Here is a 13,393-nt window from a genome sequence, read left to right on the forward strand (position 1 = left end):
AGACAGGACTGGCAAAAAGTGGTCTTCACTGACGAGTCGCAGTTTTGTCTCACCAGCGGTGATGGTCGGATTTGCGTTTATCGTCGAAGGAACGAGCGTTACACCAAGGCCCGTACTCTGGAGCGGGATCGATTTGGAGGTGGAGGGTCCGTCATGGTCTGGGGCGGTGTGTCACAGCATGATCGGACTGAGCTCATTGTCATTGCAGGCAATCTCAACGCTGTGCGTTACAGGAAGACATCCTCCTCCCTCATTTGGTACCCTTCCTGCAGGCTCATCCTGACATGACCCTCCAGCATGACAATGCCTCCAGCCATACTGCTCGTTCTATGCATGATTTCCTGCAAGACAGGAATGTCAGTGTTCTGCCATGGCCAGCAAAGAACCTGGATCTCAATCCCATTGAGCACGTCTGGGAACTGTTGGATCGGAGGGTGAGGGCTAGGGCCATTCCCCCAGAAATGTCCGGGAACATGCAGGTGCCTTGGTGGAAGAGTGGGGTAACATCTCACAGCAAGAACGGGCAAATCTGGTTCAGTCCATGAAGAGGAGATGCACTGCCGTACTTAATGCAGCTGGTGGCCACACCAGACACTGACTGTTACTTTTGATTTTGACCCCCCCTTTGTTCAGGGACACATTATTCCATTTCTGTTAGTCACATGTCTGTGGAACTTGTTCAGTTTATGTCTCAGTTGTTGATTCTTGTTATGTACATACAAATATTTACACAACTTTGCTGAATATAAACGCAGTTGACAGAGAGGACGTTTGTTTTTTGCTGAGTTTACATGGTAAAGTTGATCATTTCATAACGAGGCCACCAATCCCTTTTGCAAGGCATGCCCTTAGCGTGAGGAGAAGCTCACTCAGTAAAAACTTCCAAATGGTCAAAACCAACTGGTTTTGAGATGGGGGTGAAATCCAAAGTTGTGCTACATATTCATTGGCTTTGCCACAGCAATTATTTTTTACAGTCAATCTTAATACATGACTAGCTCAAACACTTCATCTGCAATAATTCCAAGTTAATCAGTGGGTGATGTTGATTTCAGAACCAAAGTGGAGGGACAAAAAACATATGTTTCATTTCCCCGCTGATAGTGGTAGTGGGGTGGTATATGCCTAGGCTCCCTTATGGCTGAGGTCAGATGCCTTCATAGTACATATTAATATTATTATTACTTTTAGTTATTTTTTTATCAACACTGTTATTTTTTTTCAGGTGAAGGAATGGCTCTGTCTGACCTGCCAGATGCAGAGAGCACTTGGAGCAGTGGAACCCCCAGGACCTCCCATGATGAAATCCCAACCGTTGCCCAGCATAGTCTCTACACCTGTTGCACTTCAAAAGGAGAATGTCACACCTGCTGCATCTCCAAAGCCGACTCCAGCTCCAGCTAAACCCCAGAAGGAGGAGATCCCAGTACCTGCGGCTGGCCAACAAGAGATCACTCCACCCACTGTACCTCAGGAGACAGCAATTCCCGCTGGAACCCCAGCACCAAATGCAGACAAAAAGGAGGAGACACCACCACTAGGATCCTCACAACATAAACAAGCTTCACCTGCTCTGGCTGAGAAGGAGAATCAAGAACCTATAATTGTACAGAAACCAGTGGACCAACCAATTCCAGCAACACCCAAAACCAGTGGAGCTGCTATACCTGTACAGCAGCCAGAAAAGCAAACTCCTCCACTGCAACAGCCTGCTTCAAAGGCATCACAACAAGTACAGCCCCAGCAAGCTCTAAAGCCAGACCTCGAAACTGCTCCCCTAAAGGAGCCAATGACTCCTGCTTCAGAGAAAGAGAAGAAGAACCCAGCACCAGGGTCACCACAGAAGGAATTATCTCCAGCAGTGGCTTCACAGCAGGACAAAACGCCAGTGGACAAATCAACTCCAACCCCTGTCCAACATCCTCCACACCAAGAGACTCCACAACAACAAGAGCAACAACGTCAGCCTCTAACAGCGACACCGAAAGGAGAGCCTGGGAAGCCTCAACAACAGCTTCCAAAAGGTGGAGCCTCTTATGCAAAATCTGTACCACCACCACAGGCCCAGCCCTTCAAGCAGGAGTCAGGAGGCTTCTTTGGCTTTGGTGGTGCTAAATCTCAGCCTGCTCAGTCAAAGCCTGAAGACTCAGTGTCTGGGAAGATGCTTGGCTTTGGCTCCTCTATCTTCAGCTCTGCATCCACTTTGATCACCTCAGCTGTTCAGGATGAGCACCGCACCACACCTCCAGCTTCCCCCAAGGTGTCTATGACTCCTGCTTCAGTGAAAGAGACCCCAGCAGCAGGCTCGTCACAGAAGAAGGAGGTATCCCCGACAGTGGTTTGCCAGCAGGACCAGAAGCCAGTGGACAGACCGACTCCAACACTTGTCCAACAACCTCCACAACAGAAGACTCTACAACAACAAGGACAGCCTCCGCAGCCCTCAGCAGAGGCACCAAAATCAGAGCCTGATATATCAATAGTTGAAGCTGCTACAGCAGCAGACACTCAAAATCCGGCAAACCCAGTGCCTGCTCAGAAGGCTCCACTGGAGAACCGGAGGACATCAGAACCTCATAAACCACCACAGCAGCCCAGCCCTGGGCGTAGGGAGAGTAGTGCCTTCCCAGCCACAAAGCAAACCCCCAAGCAGGAATCAGGAGGCTTATTTGGCTTTGGAGGTCCCAAATCTCAGTCTGCCTCCTCAAAGCCCGAAGAGTCAGTGTCTGGGAAGATGTTTGGCTTTGGCTCGTCCATCTTCAGCTCTGCCTCCACTTTGATAACATCAGTTGTTCAGGACGAGCCCCGGACCACACCGCCAGCTTCCCCCAAGATGTCTGCACTGGCCCAGACTCCCCCAAGATGCCCCCTGCAAAGGAGACCAAACTACCTGCTGCTCAGAAAGCAGAGGAGAAGAAAGCAGCGCATCCCCAGAAGGCCAATGTCCCCCATCAGTACATGCCAAAGTGGACAAACCCCCATCAGCTCCTCCAAAGGGAGCAGCATCCTCACAACCAGCACCCAAAGCAGGCCAATCTACCTGTCCACTCTGTAAGGTGGAACTCAACAAGGGCTCCAAGGACCCTCCCAACTACAACACCTGCACAGAATGCAAGAACACTGTCTGCAACCTCTGTGGATTTAACCCCATGCCACATGAAACAGTAAGTAAATAGTATATGTTTCATCAAAGTAGTTAGGCTACTCTAAAATAACTGTTGTGCTTTTTTTAGAACAAATGGGTAATGACATATACAATGTTTATAGTCGCCAGTCTTGTCTTTCATGGGAGGTGTAAGAAAGGATAACAAGATGCTTTGATGGAGTTCTTGTTATTAATATTGTCTTTCCTCAAAAAATATCTAATGTTGGTTTATGATCTTCGTGAAAACCAATTGTAATCTGACAGCATTATCTTTGAGTATCTTGGTGTTACGATAAACTAGGAGTGGTGGGTGGAATCAGTCGCAGAGAGCAGGGTTCAGTCGTTTGTCAAATTCATTCACCAGCGCAACAAAAACGGTCACACCAACACACAGGGCGTATACAAGTTGCCAGTCCAAACAACAGGACAAAAATAGTCCGGAGAATAAAGACACGAACAAATAACACCATCAAACACAGAGTAACAAGAAACAAGCCCGCAAAAATACCCAGCGGGCCTAGTGCCCTTAAATAACCTACAAACAAACCCTAATACAAAACAGGTGTCCCCAATTACCCCCATAACCAAAACAAACGGAAAGGGAATCGATGGCAGCTAATTGGCCGGCGACGACGACCGCCGAGCACCGCCCGAACAGGAAGAGGTACCATCTTCGGCGAGGTTCGTGACACTTGGCAAGGTTTTGACATTCATGTTCATCTGCTACTGATCAAATTTGACATATTGTTCGGTGCATGACTTTTGTCTGAAGGGGTTTGGAGTACATCGTGGCTCCCATATTCTACAGAATATGCTAGGGATGTAACATTCACCGAAACGCATCGGCCCCTGATTCCATGCTCAAGATGCAAGTGCATCAGTCCAAGGATCCCAAACCAATCCAAATGTAGCATGCATCGTTCAAAAAATAGGTTCTAAAGTTATGAATTCATGGTTAACGAGTATTTTTTGCTCATATTACATTCTTTCTACCGTCGGAAAATATCTCTTATCTTGTAACAACTGATGCGTCCTCTCTTGTTCAGTGTCGAACTGCATGTAAGTGTGTTGACAGTCATTGATCGACAAGTAATTTTGCATGCCAAACAACCCCAGGCAATGTTAGTAGCCTATTTAAACTGCACACTCTGCCCAGCTTTGTTTTGGTTGTTTTACTTTAAACAATCAGTATGGTCATTTTTAGATTTCAACTCAGCAAAAACAGAAACGTCCCTTTTTCAGGACCCTGTCTTTCAAAGATAATTTGTAAAAATCCAAATAACTTCACAGATCGTCATTGTAAAGGGTTTGAACACTGTTTCCCATGCTTGTTCAATGAACCATGAACAATTTATGAACATGCACCTGTGGAACGGTCGTTAATACACTAACAGCTTACAGGCGGTAGGCAATCAAGGTCACCGTTATAAAAACCTAGGACACTAAGAGGCTTTTCTACTGACTCTGAAAAACACCAAAAGAAAGATGCCCAGGGTCCCTGCTCATCTGCGTGAACATGCCTTAGGCATGCTGCAAGGAGGCATGAGGACTGCAAATGTGGCCAGGGCAATAAATTGCAATGTCCGTACTGTGAGACGCCTAAGACAGTGCTACAGGGAGACAGGACGGAGAGCTGATCATCCTCGCAGTGGCATACCAGGTGTAACAACACCTGCGCAGGATCGGTATATCCGAACATCACACCTGAGGGGCAGGTACAGGATGGCAACAACAACTGCCCTAGTTACACCAGGAACGCACAATCCCTCCATCAGCGCTCTGACAGTACTCAATATTCTGAGAGAGGCTGGAATGAGGGCTTGTAGGCCTGTTGTAAAAGGCAGTTCCTCACCAGACATCACCGGCAACAACGTTGCCTATGGGCACAAACCCAGCGTCGCTGGACCAGACAGGACTGGCAAAAAGTGCTCTTCACTGACGAGTCGCAGTTTTGTCTCACCAGGGGTGATGGTCGGATTTGCGTTTATCGTCGAAGGAACGAGCGTTACACCAAGGCCCGTACTCTGGAGCGGGATCGATTTGGAGGTGGAGGGTCCGTCATGGTCTAGGGCGGTGTGTCACAGCATGATCGGACTGAGCTTGTTGTCATTGCAGGCAATCTCAACGCTGTGCGTTACAGGGAAGACATCCTCCTCCCTCATGTGGTACCCTTCCTGCAGGCTCATCCTGACATGACCCTCTAGCATGACAATGCCTCCAGCCATACTGCTCGTTCTATTCATGATTTCCTGCAAGACAGGAATGTCAGTGTTCTGCCATGGCCAGCAAAGATCCTGGATCTCAATCCCATTGAGCACGTCTGGGAACTGTTGGATCGGAGGGTGAGGGCTAGGGCCATTCCCCCCAGAAATGTCCGGGAACATGCAGGTGCCTTGGTGGAAGAGTGGGGTAACATCTCACAGCAAGAACGGGCAAATCTGGTGCAGTCCATGAGGAGGAGATGCACTGCCGTACTTAATGCAGCTGGTGGCCACACCAGACACTGACTGTTACTTTTGATTTTGACCCCCCCTTTGTTCAGGGACACATTATTCCATTTCTGTTAGTCACATGTCTGTGGAACTTTTTCAGTTTATGTCTCAGTTGTTGATTCTTGTTATGTACATACAAATATTTACACAACTTTGCTGAATATAAACGCAGTTGACAGAGAGGACGTTTCTTTTTTTGCTGAGTTTACATGGTAAAGTTGATCATTTCATAACGAGGCCACCAATCCCTTTTGCAAGGCATGCCCTTAGCGTGAGGAGGAGCTCACTCAGTAAAAACTTCCAAATGGTCAAAACCAACTGGTTTTGAGATGGGGGTGAAATCCAAAGTTGTGCTACATATTCATTGGCTTTGCCACAGCAATGATTTTTTACAGTCAATATTAATACATGACTAGCTCAAACACTTAATCTGCAATAATTCCGAATTAATCAGTGGGTGATGTTGATTTCAGAACCAAAGTGGAGGGACAAAAAACATATGTTTCATTGCCCCGCTGATAGTGGTAGTAGGGTGGTATATGCCTAGGCTCCCTTATGGCTCAGGTCAGATGCCTTCATAGTACATAGAACATAGATTTTAAATTTAAAAACACTCGCACGCACGCACACACACACACACACACACACATACTCTCCCTCACACACACACACACACACACACACACACACACACACACACACACACACACACACACACACACACACACACACACACACACACACACACACACACACACACACACACACACACACACGGAAAGAGAGGAGTCTGCTTCGACAGATCCAGCTCAGAGAGGCCCAGCTCTCCATCAGCAGACAATTTGAATTTAGAATTTAAAATGAATGTGTGTATTAAACAATTGTTAACTCATTGAATCTTTTCCAGCGAAACCAATTGCATCAAATTGTTTCAAACAAAATTGTATCTCATCGGAGCCCTTCTGTCTAGCTAGATACGTATCGAATCGTCTTGAAAGTGAAATATTCACATCCTAAGAATATGCATCAGGCTTTAAAATTAGGTTCACAAACAATGAGAGGAAAAACCATGAGGATTTTAGGTCTATGAAGACACTCTATATAGATGTTGTGGTCTAATTTTAGATCTTAAGGAATTGTATTAATACGCTGTGATATAATTTTTCAATTTTTTTTTAGCATCTTTAGATTTAGAGCATAAGACAGTTGTTTTGTATGTTTGTCACAGGTAGTATGCAGTATTTAAATAGCAACTAAGATGAGATATATTATTATTATTTTTGGTTATTTTTTTATCAACACTGTTATTTTTTTTCAGGTGAAGGAATGGCTCTGTCTGACCTGCCAGATGCAGAGAGCACTTGGAGCAGTGGAACCCCCAGGACCTCCCATGATGAAATCCCAACCGTTGCCCAGCATAGTCTCTACACCTGTTGCACTTCAAAAGGAGAATGTCACACCTGCTGCATCTCCAAAGCCGACTCCAGCTCCAGCTAAACCCCAGAAGGAGGAGATCCCAGTACCTGCGGCTGGCCAACAAGAGATCACTCCACCCACTGTACCTCAGGAGACACCAATTCCCGCTGGAACCCCAGCACCAAATGCAGACAAAAAGGAGGAGACCCCACCACTAGGATCCTCACAAAATAAACAAGCTTCACCTGCTCTGGCTGAGAAGGAGAATCAAGAACCTATAATTGTACAGAAAGCAGAGGAGAAGAAAGCAGCGCATCCCCAGAAGGCCAATGTCCCCCCATCAGTACATGCCATCGTGGACAAACCCCCATCAGCTCCTCCAAAGGGTGCAGCATCCTCACAACCAGCACCCAAAGCAGGCCAATCTACCTGTCCACTCTGTAAGGTGGAACTCAACAAGGGCTCCAAGGACCCTCCCAACTACAACACCTGCACAGAATGCAAGAACACTGTCTGCAACCTCTGTGGATTTAACCCCATGACACATGGATCAGAGGTAAGACTGCAAAATATGTTAATTACATTTGATTATATGTGTATTTAGCAGACTCTCATATTTGCTATGCATGCTTAAAAGGACTCTGTCATAGAATATGCCATATTCTCTGTAATCCCCAATACCATGTTGAGCAGGTGTAATTATTCAGAAGATGTTAATCCCATAGGCACGTAGCAGAGGCAATGACTGATGAAGGTTGATCGCAATTTGTTCACTAAACTGTTGTATTATCCATCCTCAGACTAGTTATGTTGCTTGTCTAGAGAAAACAGGTCTTATTGTCTTGAATGGGTTTTTAGCTCAAATAAGATATAGACTATTCAGATTCAGATTTCCAACATAGGTTTTTTATTGTCTTACATTGAATGAAAATGAGTCAGAGGTTGTAGCACATCATTGTTTGATATTGTACCCTTTTCTTGTGCTGTGATAACACACTGGCCATAGACTTCAATTCAACATCTATCACACGTTGGTTCAATGTCATTTCATTGAAATGATGTGGAAACAGCATTGATTCAACGACTGCGTGCCCAGTCGGAAGTCATTTGAGGGGCTGTAGTCTACTCAATCTCTTGTTTCCTGATATTGTGACTCAGTAACAGTGTAGGTCACTACAAGGTATTTGTGGTGATTTCATCTGCAAATGTCTAATAATAACAGGCCTGCTCAGACCGCTCACAGCAGTTCACCCAGCTGCTGGGTATTGATGGAGAGACGGAGGCCTTCAGGGCTAGGGCTGGAAACATGAATGCTATCTGCTCTGTAAAGTCAACCTAGATAATAACAGCCCATAATCCACCCTGTGTTCTCAGTGCTGCTGTGTTTCACTCAATACTTACTTTAGTAATGGGAGTCTGAAAGGATCAAGCTACAGGTAACTGCCAAAATAAAGGAAACACTTGAGTAAATAAAGGATACAAAGTAAACAACAAGAAGTATATGGACATCCCTTAAAGTTAGTGGATTCTATTTCAGCCACACCTGTTGTTGACAAGTTTATAAATTCAAGCACACCGCCATGCAATTTCTATAGACAAACATTGGCAGTAGAATGGCCTTACTGAAGAGCTCAGTGACTTTCACCATGGCACCCTCATAAGATGCCACCTTTCCAACAAGTCAGCTCATAAAAGTTCTGCCCTGCTAGAGCTTTTTCGATCAATTGTAAGTGCTATTACTGTGAAGTGCCACCGTCTAGGAGCAAGAACGGCTCAGCCGCAAAGTGGTATGCCACACATGCTCACAGAATGGGACCGCCGGGTACTGTAGTGCGTAAAAATTGTCTGTCCTCAGTTGCAACACTCACTACTGAGCTGCAAATTTCCTCTGGAAGCAACGTCAGCCCAAGGACTGTTCGTCTGGAGTTTCATGAAATGGGTTTCCATGGCCGAGCAGCCACACACAAGCCTAAGATCACCATGTGTGATGCCATGTGTCAGCTGGAGTGGTATAAAGCTCGCCGCCATTGGACTCTGGAGCAGTGGAAATTCGTTCTCTGGAGTGATGAATCACGCTTCACCATCTGGCAGTCCGATGGACGAATCTACCTGCCACAATGCGTGTCTGGAAGTGTCAGCTGGAAAGTTTGGTGCAGGAGGAATAATGGTCTGGGGCTGTTTTTCATGGTTCTGGCTAGGCCCTTAGTTTCAGTGAAGGGACATTTTTATGTTACAGCATACAATGACATTCTAGACGATTCTGTGCTTCCAACTTTGTGGCAACAGTTTGGTGAAGGCCCTTTCCTGTTTCAGCATGACAATGCCCCTGTCCACAAAGCAAGGTCCATACAGAAATGGTTTGTTGAGATTGGTGTGGAAGAACTTGACTGGCCTCCACAGAGACCTGACCTCAACCCCATTGAACACATTTGGAATGAATTGGAACGCAGACTGCGAGCCAGGCCTAATTGCCCAACATCAGTGCCGACCTCACTAGTGCCGACCTCACGCAGCAATGTTCCAACATCTAGTGGAAGAGTGGAAGATGTTATAGCAGCAAAGGGGGGACCAACTCCATATTAATGCCCATGATTTTGGAATGAGATGTTTGACGAGCAGGTGTCCACATACTTTTGGCCATGTATATTGTATATTGTGTATATTGAAAGTGGGATGCTCATTATTTTGGCTACCATATCTAAAAGAAAGAGATCTCAGTGACTTTGAAAGAGTGGTCTCAAATGAGCATAGTATTTCCAGATTTCTATAAAATATGACCTATACTTATTTACAATATGAGCAAAATAGTTTTCCTTCCAAATTTGTTTTATTAAGTATGTTAAAATGCAGCTCTTCTGTGTTGGAATGGTGTGGATGTTCCCCAACAACAGAGTGGTGTGGGCATATACCATTCAAAAAAAATATTAATGTGAGTAGGCTGCTGATTGGCCAGCTCATCCTCCTCTAGACTGCTGATTGGTCAGCTCATTCTCGTCTAGACTGCTGATTGGCCAGCTCATCCTCCTCTAGACTGCTGATTGGCCAGCTCATCCTCCTCTAGACTGCTGATTGGCCAGCTCATTCTCCTCAGGAGTATGACATCATATAGCATTTTTTAAACTGTCTGTTTGACATACAAGTTTGAGGTGTTTTTTTTTAAAGTGATTTTCTCCAATGAATGCTTTGGCCACAAATACGAGTATAGGATGAGTCAACAACATTATTTGGGTATTTATTTAACATAATATTAACTTTTAAAAGGGAGATTTTCACTGGACAGTGATTGGCACCCGTTCCAGCCAATAACAGACTTGTGTATAAAAAAAAACTACTGACAACATAATAAAATGTGCTGCCAAGTTCATTCTCCCTCCGGGCAAGAACAGTTTAGAGGTGACAAAATATAGCATATTTACCTCCTGCCCGTTGACATGTTTTGAGAGACTGAGATGGATTTTAAAGCATGAGACTTCTATAGATGAGAGACTGAGCCCTGCATTGGAAATGTGTGGCGAGATTGCCTGGATTGCCTGGAGAGCTGCCCAGATTATGCATTAGCACTGAGGTCTAAGTGCAATGGCTCTATGTAACCTTTATGAATATCATTTATTGTTTGAGGGTCCTCAAACAGTATTTAAACGATTCTCTAATGTCGGACAGCTGCCTGCCGCTTCCTGGGACATCCCTCTCATGGTAAGGTCTCAGTGGATGTGACATAATGTCTCAGCCTTGGCCTTCCGGCAGCAATAAAACTTTATTAAAGTGATTGAGAGTTGTGCAACAGCATTAGTGAGATGGGATCTGCTGCTGTGGCTGGCTGGGGACTTTCCAGCCTCCATGAGAGATGGCAGGGCCCTGTAATATGCCAATAAACAGAGGTGAGCTGGAATAATTCCAACACAACACAGCAGCCTGCAGCAGTACGTTTCCCATGCAGTCATCACTGGCTCTCTGCACTTCAACAGTTCTCTTTAAATGATTTGGCTTAGAGCCCCACACGTGTGTTGCCTGCTAATAGGGGTGCATTGGCTTTCTTTCACCAACACACTGACACGGGCTAGCTAAGGGCTGGGACGTTGGGTGCTGCCCTCACTTCGGTGACCTCTGGGTTAACTAAAGTAGGCTAGTGTTAATTAGGGAACTCCCTATTTCCAGGCAGGTAATGAAGAGTAGTTACATTACAGCTTCCATTACAGTGTTTCTCATTGGTTGTTTATTCTCAGGTGTGTGAGCATTCATGATTGAAAGACTGGGTCAAACCCCAACACTTAACATGAGTGAATATGAATAAAGTGACTCGGTCTATTAAAAAGTGGTCAGATGAAGCAGATGCCAAGCTACAGGACTGTTTTGCTATCAGACTGGGACATGTTCCGTGATTCTTCTGATGGCATTGAGGAGTGCACCACATCAGTCACTGGATTTATCAATAAGTGCATCGAGGACGTCGTCCCCATAGTGACTGTACGTACTGTACATACCCCAACCAGAAGCCATGGATTACGGGCAATATTCGCACTAAAGCTAAAGCTAAAGGGCAGAGCTGCCGTTTTCAAGGTGCTGACATGATTAAGACCTTTAAACAGGTCAACATACACAAAGCTGCGTGGCCAGATGGATTACCAGGACGTGTGCTCCTGGCATGTGCTGACCAACTGGTAGGTGTCATCACTGGCATTTTCAACATTTCCCTGATTGAGTCTGTAATACAAACATGCTTCAAGCAGACCACCAAGGTCCCTGTGCCCAAAAACACAAAAGCATCCTGCCTAAATGACTACAGACCCATAGCACTCACGTCCATAGCCATGAAGTGCTTTGAAAGGTTGGTAATGGCTCACATCAACACCATTATCCCAGAAACCCTAGACCCACTCCAATTTGCATACTGCCCAAACAGATCCACAGATGATGCAATCTCTATTGCACTCCACACTTCCCACCTGGACAAAAGGAACACTTATGTGAGAATGCTATTCGTTGACTACAGCTCAGCGTTCAACACCATAGTACCCTCAAATTTCATCACTAAGCTAAGGATCCTGGGACTAAACACCTCCCTCTGCATCTGGATCCTGCACTTCCTGACAGGCCGCCCCCAGGTGGTGAGGGTAGGTAGTAACACATCTGCCACGCTGATCCTCAACACTGGAGCTCCCCATGGGTGTTTGCTCAGTCCCCTCCTGTACTCCCTGTTCACCCATGACTGCATGGCCAGGCATGACTCCAAAACCATCGTTACGTTTGCAGACGGCACAACAGTGGTAGGCCTCATCACCGATAACGACGAGACAGCCTATAGGGAGGAAGTCAGAGATCTGGCCGGGTGGTGCCAGAATAACACCATATCCCTGAACGTAACCAAGACTAAGGAGATTATTGTGGACTACAGGAAAAGGAGGACCGAGCACGCCCCCATTCTCATCGACGGGGCTCTAGTGGAGCAGGTTGAGAGCTTCAAGTTCCTTGGTGTCCACATCAACAACAAACTAGAATGGTCCAAACACACCACGACGGTCGTGAAGAGGGCACGACAAAACCTATTCCCCATCAGGAAACTAAAAATTATTTGGCATGGGTCCTGAGATCCTCAAAAGGTTCTACAGCTGCAACATCGAGAGCATCCTGACTGGTTGCATCACTACCTGGTACGGCAATTGCTCGGCCTCTGACCGCAAGGCACTACAGAGGGTAGTGTGTACGGCCCAGTACATCACTGGGGCTAAGCTGCCTGCCATCCAGGACCTCTACACCAGGCGGTGTCAGAGGAAGGCCCTCAAAATTGTCAAAGACCCCAGCCACCCAAGTCATACTGTTCTCTCTACTACCGCATGGCAAGCGGTACCGAAGTGCCAAGTCTAGGACAAAAAGGCTTCCCAACAGTTTTTACCCCCTAGCCATAAGACTCCTGAACAGGTAATCAAATGGCTACCCGGACTCTTTGCATTGTGTACCTCCCCCCAACCCCTCTTTTTACGCTGCTGCTACTCTCTGTTCATCATATATGCATAGTCACTTTAACCATAACTACATGTTATGCCTCAATCAGCCCGACTAACCGGTGTCTGTATGTAGCCTCGCTACTTTTATAGCCTCGCTACTGTATATCACCTGTCTTTTTACTATTGTTTTATTTCTTTACCTACCTATTGTTGACCTTTTTTCCACTATTGGTTAGACCCTGTAAGTAAGCATTTCACTGTAAGATCTACACCTGTTGTATTCAGCGTACGTGGCAAACACTTTGATTTAAAGGATAATGAGGTAATATTTTTTGGGATTCCTCATATTATAGCCATGTCATTTCAAAAATGATAAATAGTCTCCACATGGGAGTATG

General features: G+C 45.8%; 1 protein-coding gene across 1 annotated transcript in view; it reads left to right on the forward strand.

Annotated features, from left to right (window-relative positions):
- LOC121840124 (protein piccolo-like) overlaps window positions 1-13,393 on the forward strand; it is a 41,661-nt gene that overhangs the window by 3,756 nt on the left and 24,512 nt on the right. The window contains exons 2-4 of the mRNA XM_042302017.1: window positions 1,226-2,871; window positions 2,909-3,164; window positions 6,956-7,609. Of these exons, the coding sequence (XP_042157951.1) occupies window positions 1,226-2,871; window positions 2,909-3,164; window positions 6,956-7,609 (2,556 nt within the window). The remainder of the gene's footprint in view (window positions 1-1,225; window positions 2,872-2,908; window positions 3,165-6,955; window positions 7,610-13,393) is intronic.

The sequence above is a fragment of the Oncorhynchus tshawytscha genome, linkage group LG19 (genome assembly GCF_018296145.1).
Source record: "Oncorhynchus tshawytscha isolate Ot180627B linkage group LG19, Otsh_v2.0, whole genome shotgun sequence".
Lineage (NCBI taxonomy): Eukaryota > Metazoa > Chordata > Actinopteri > Salmoniformes > Salmonidae > Oncorhynchus > Oncorhynchus tshawytscha.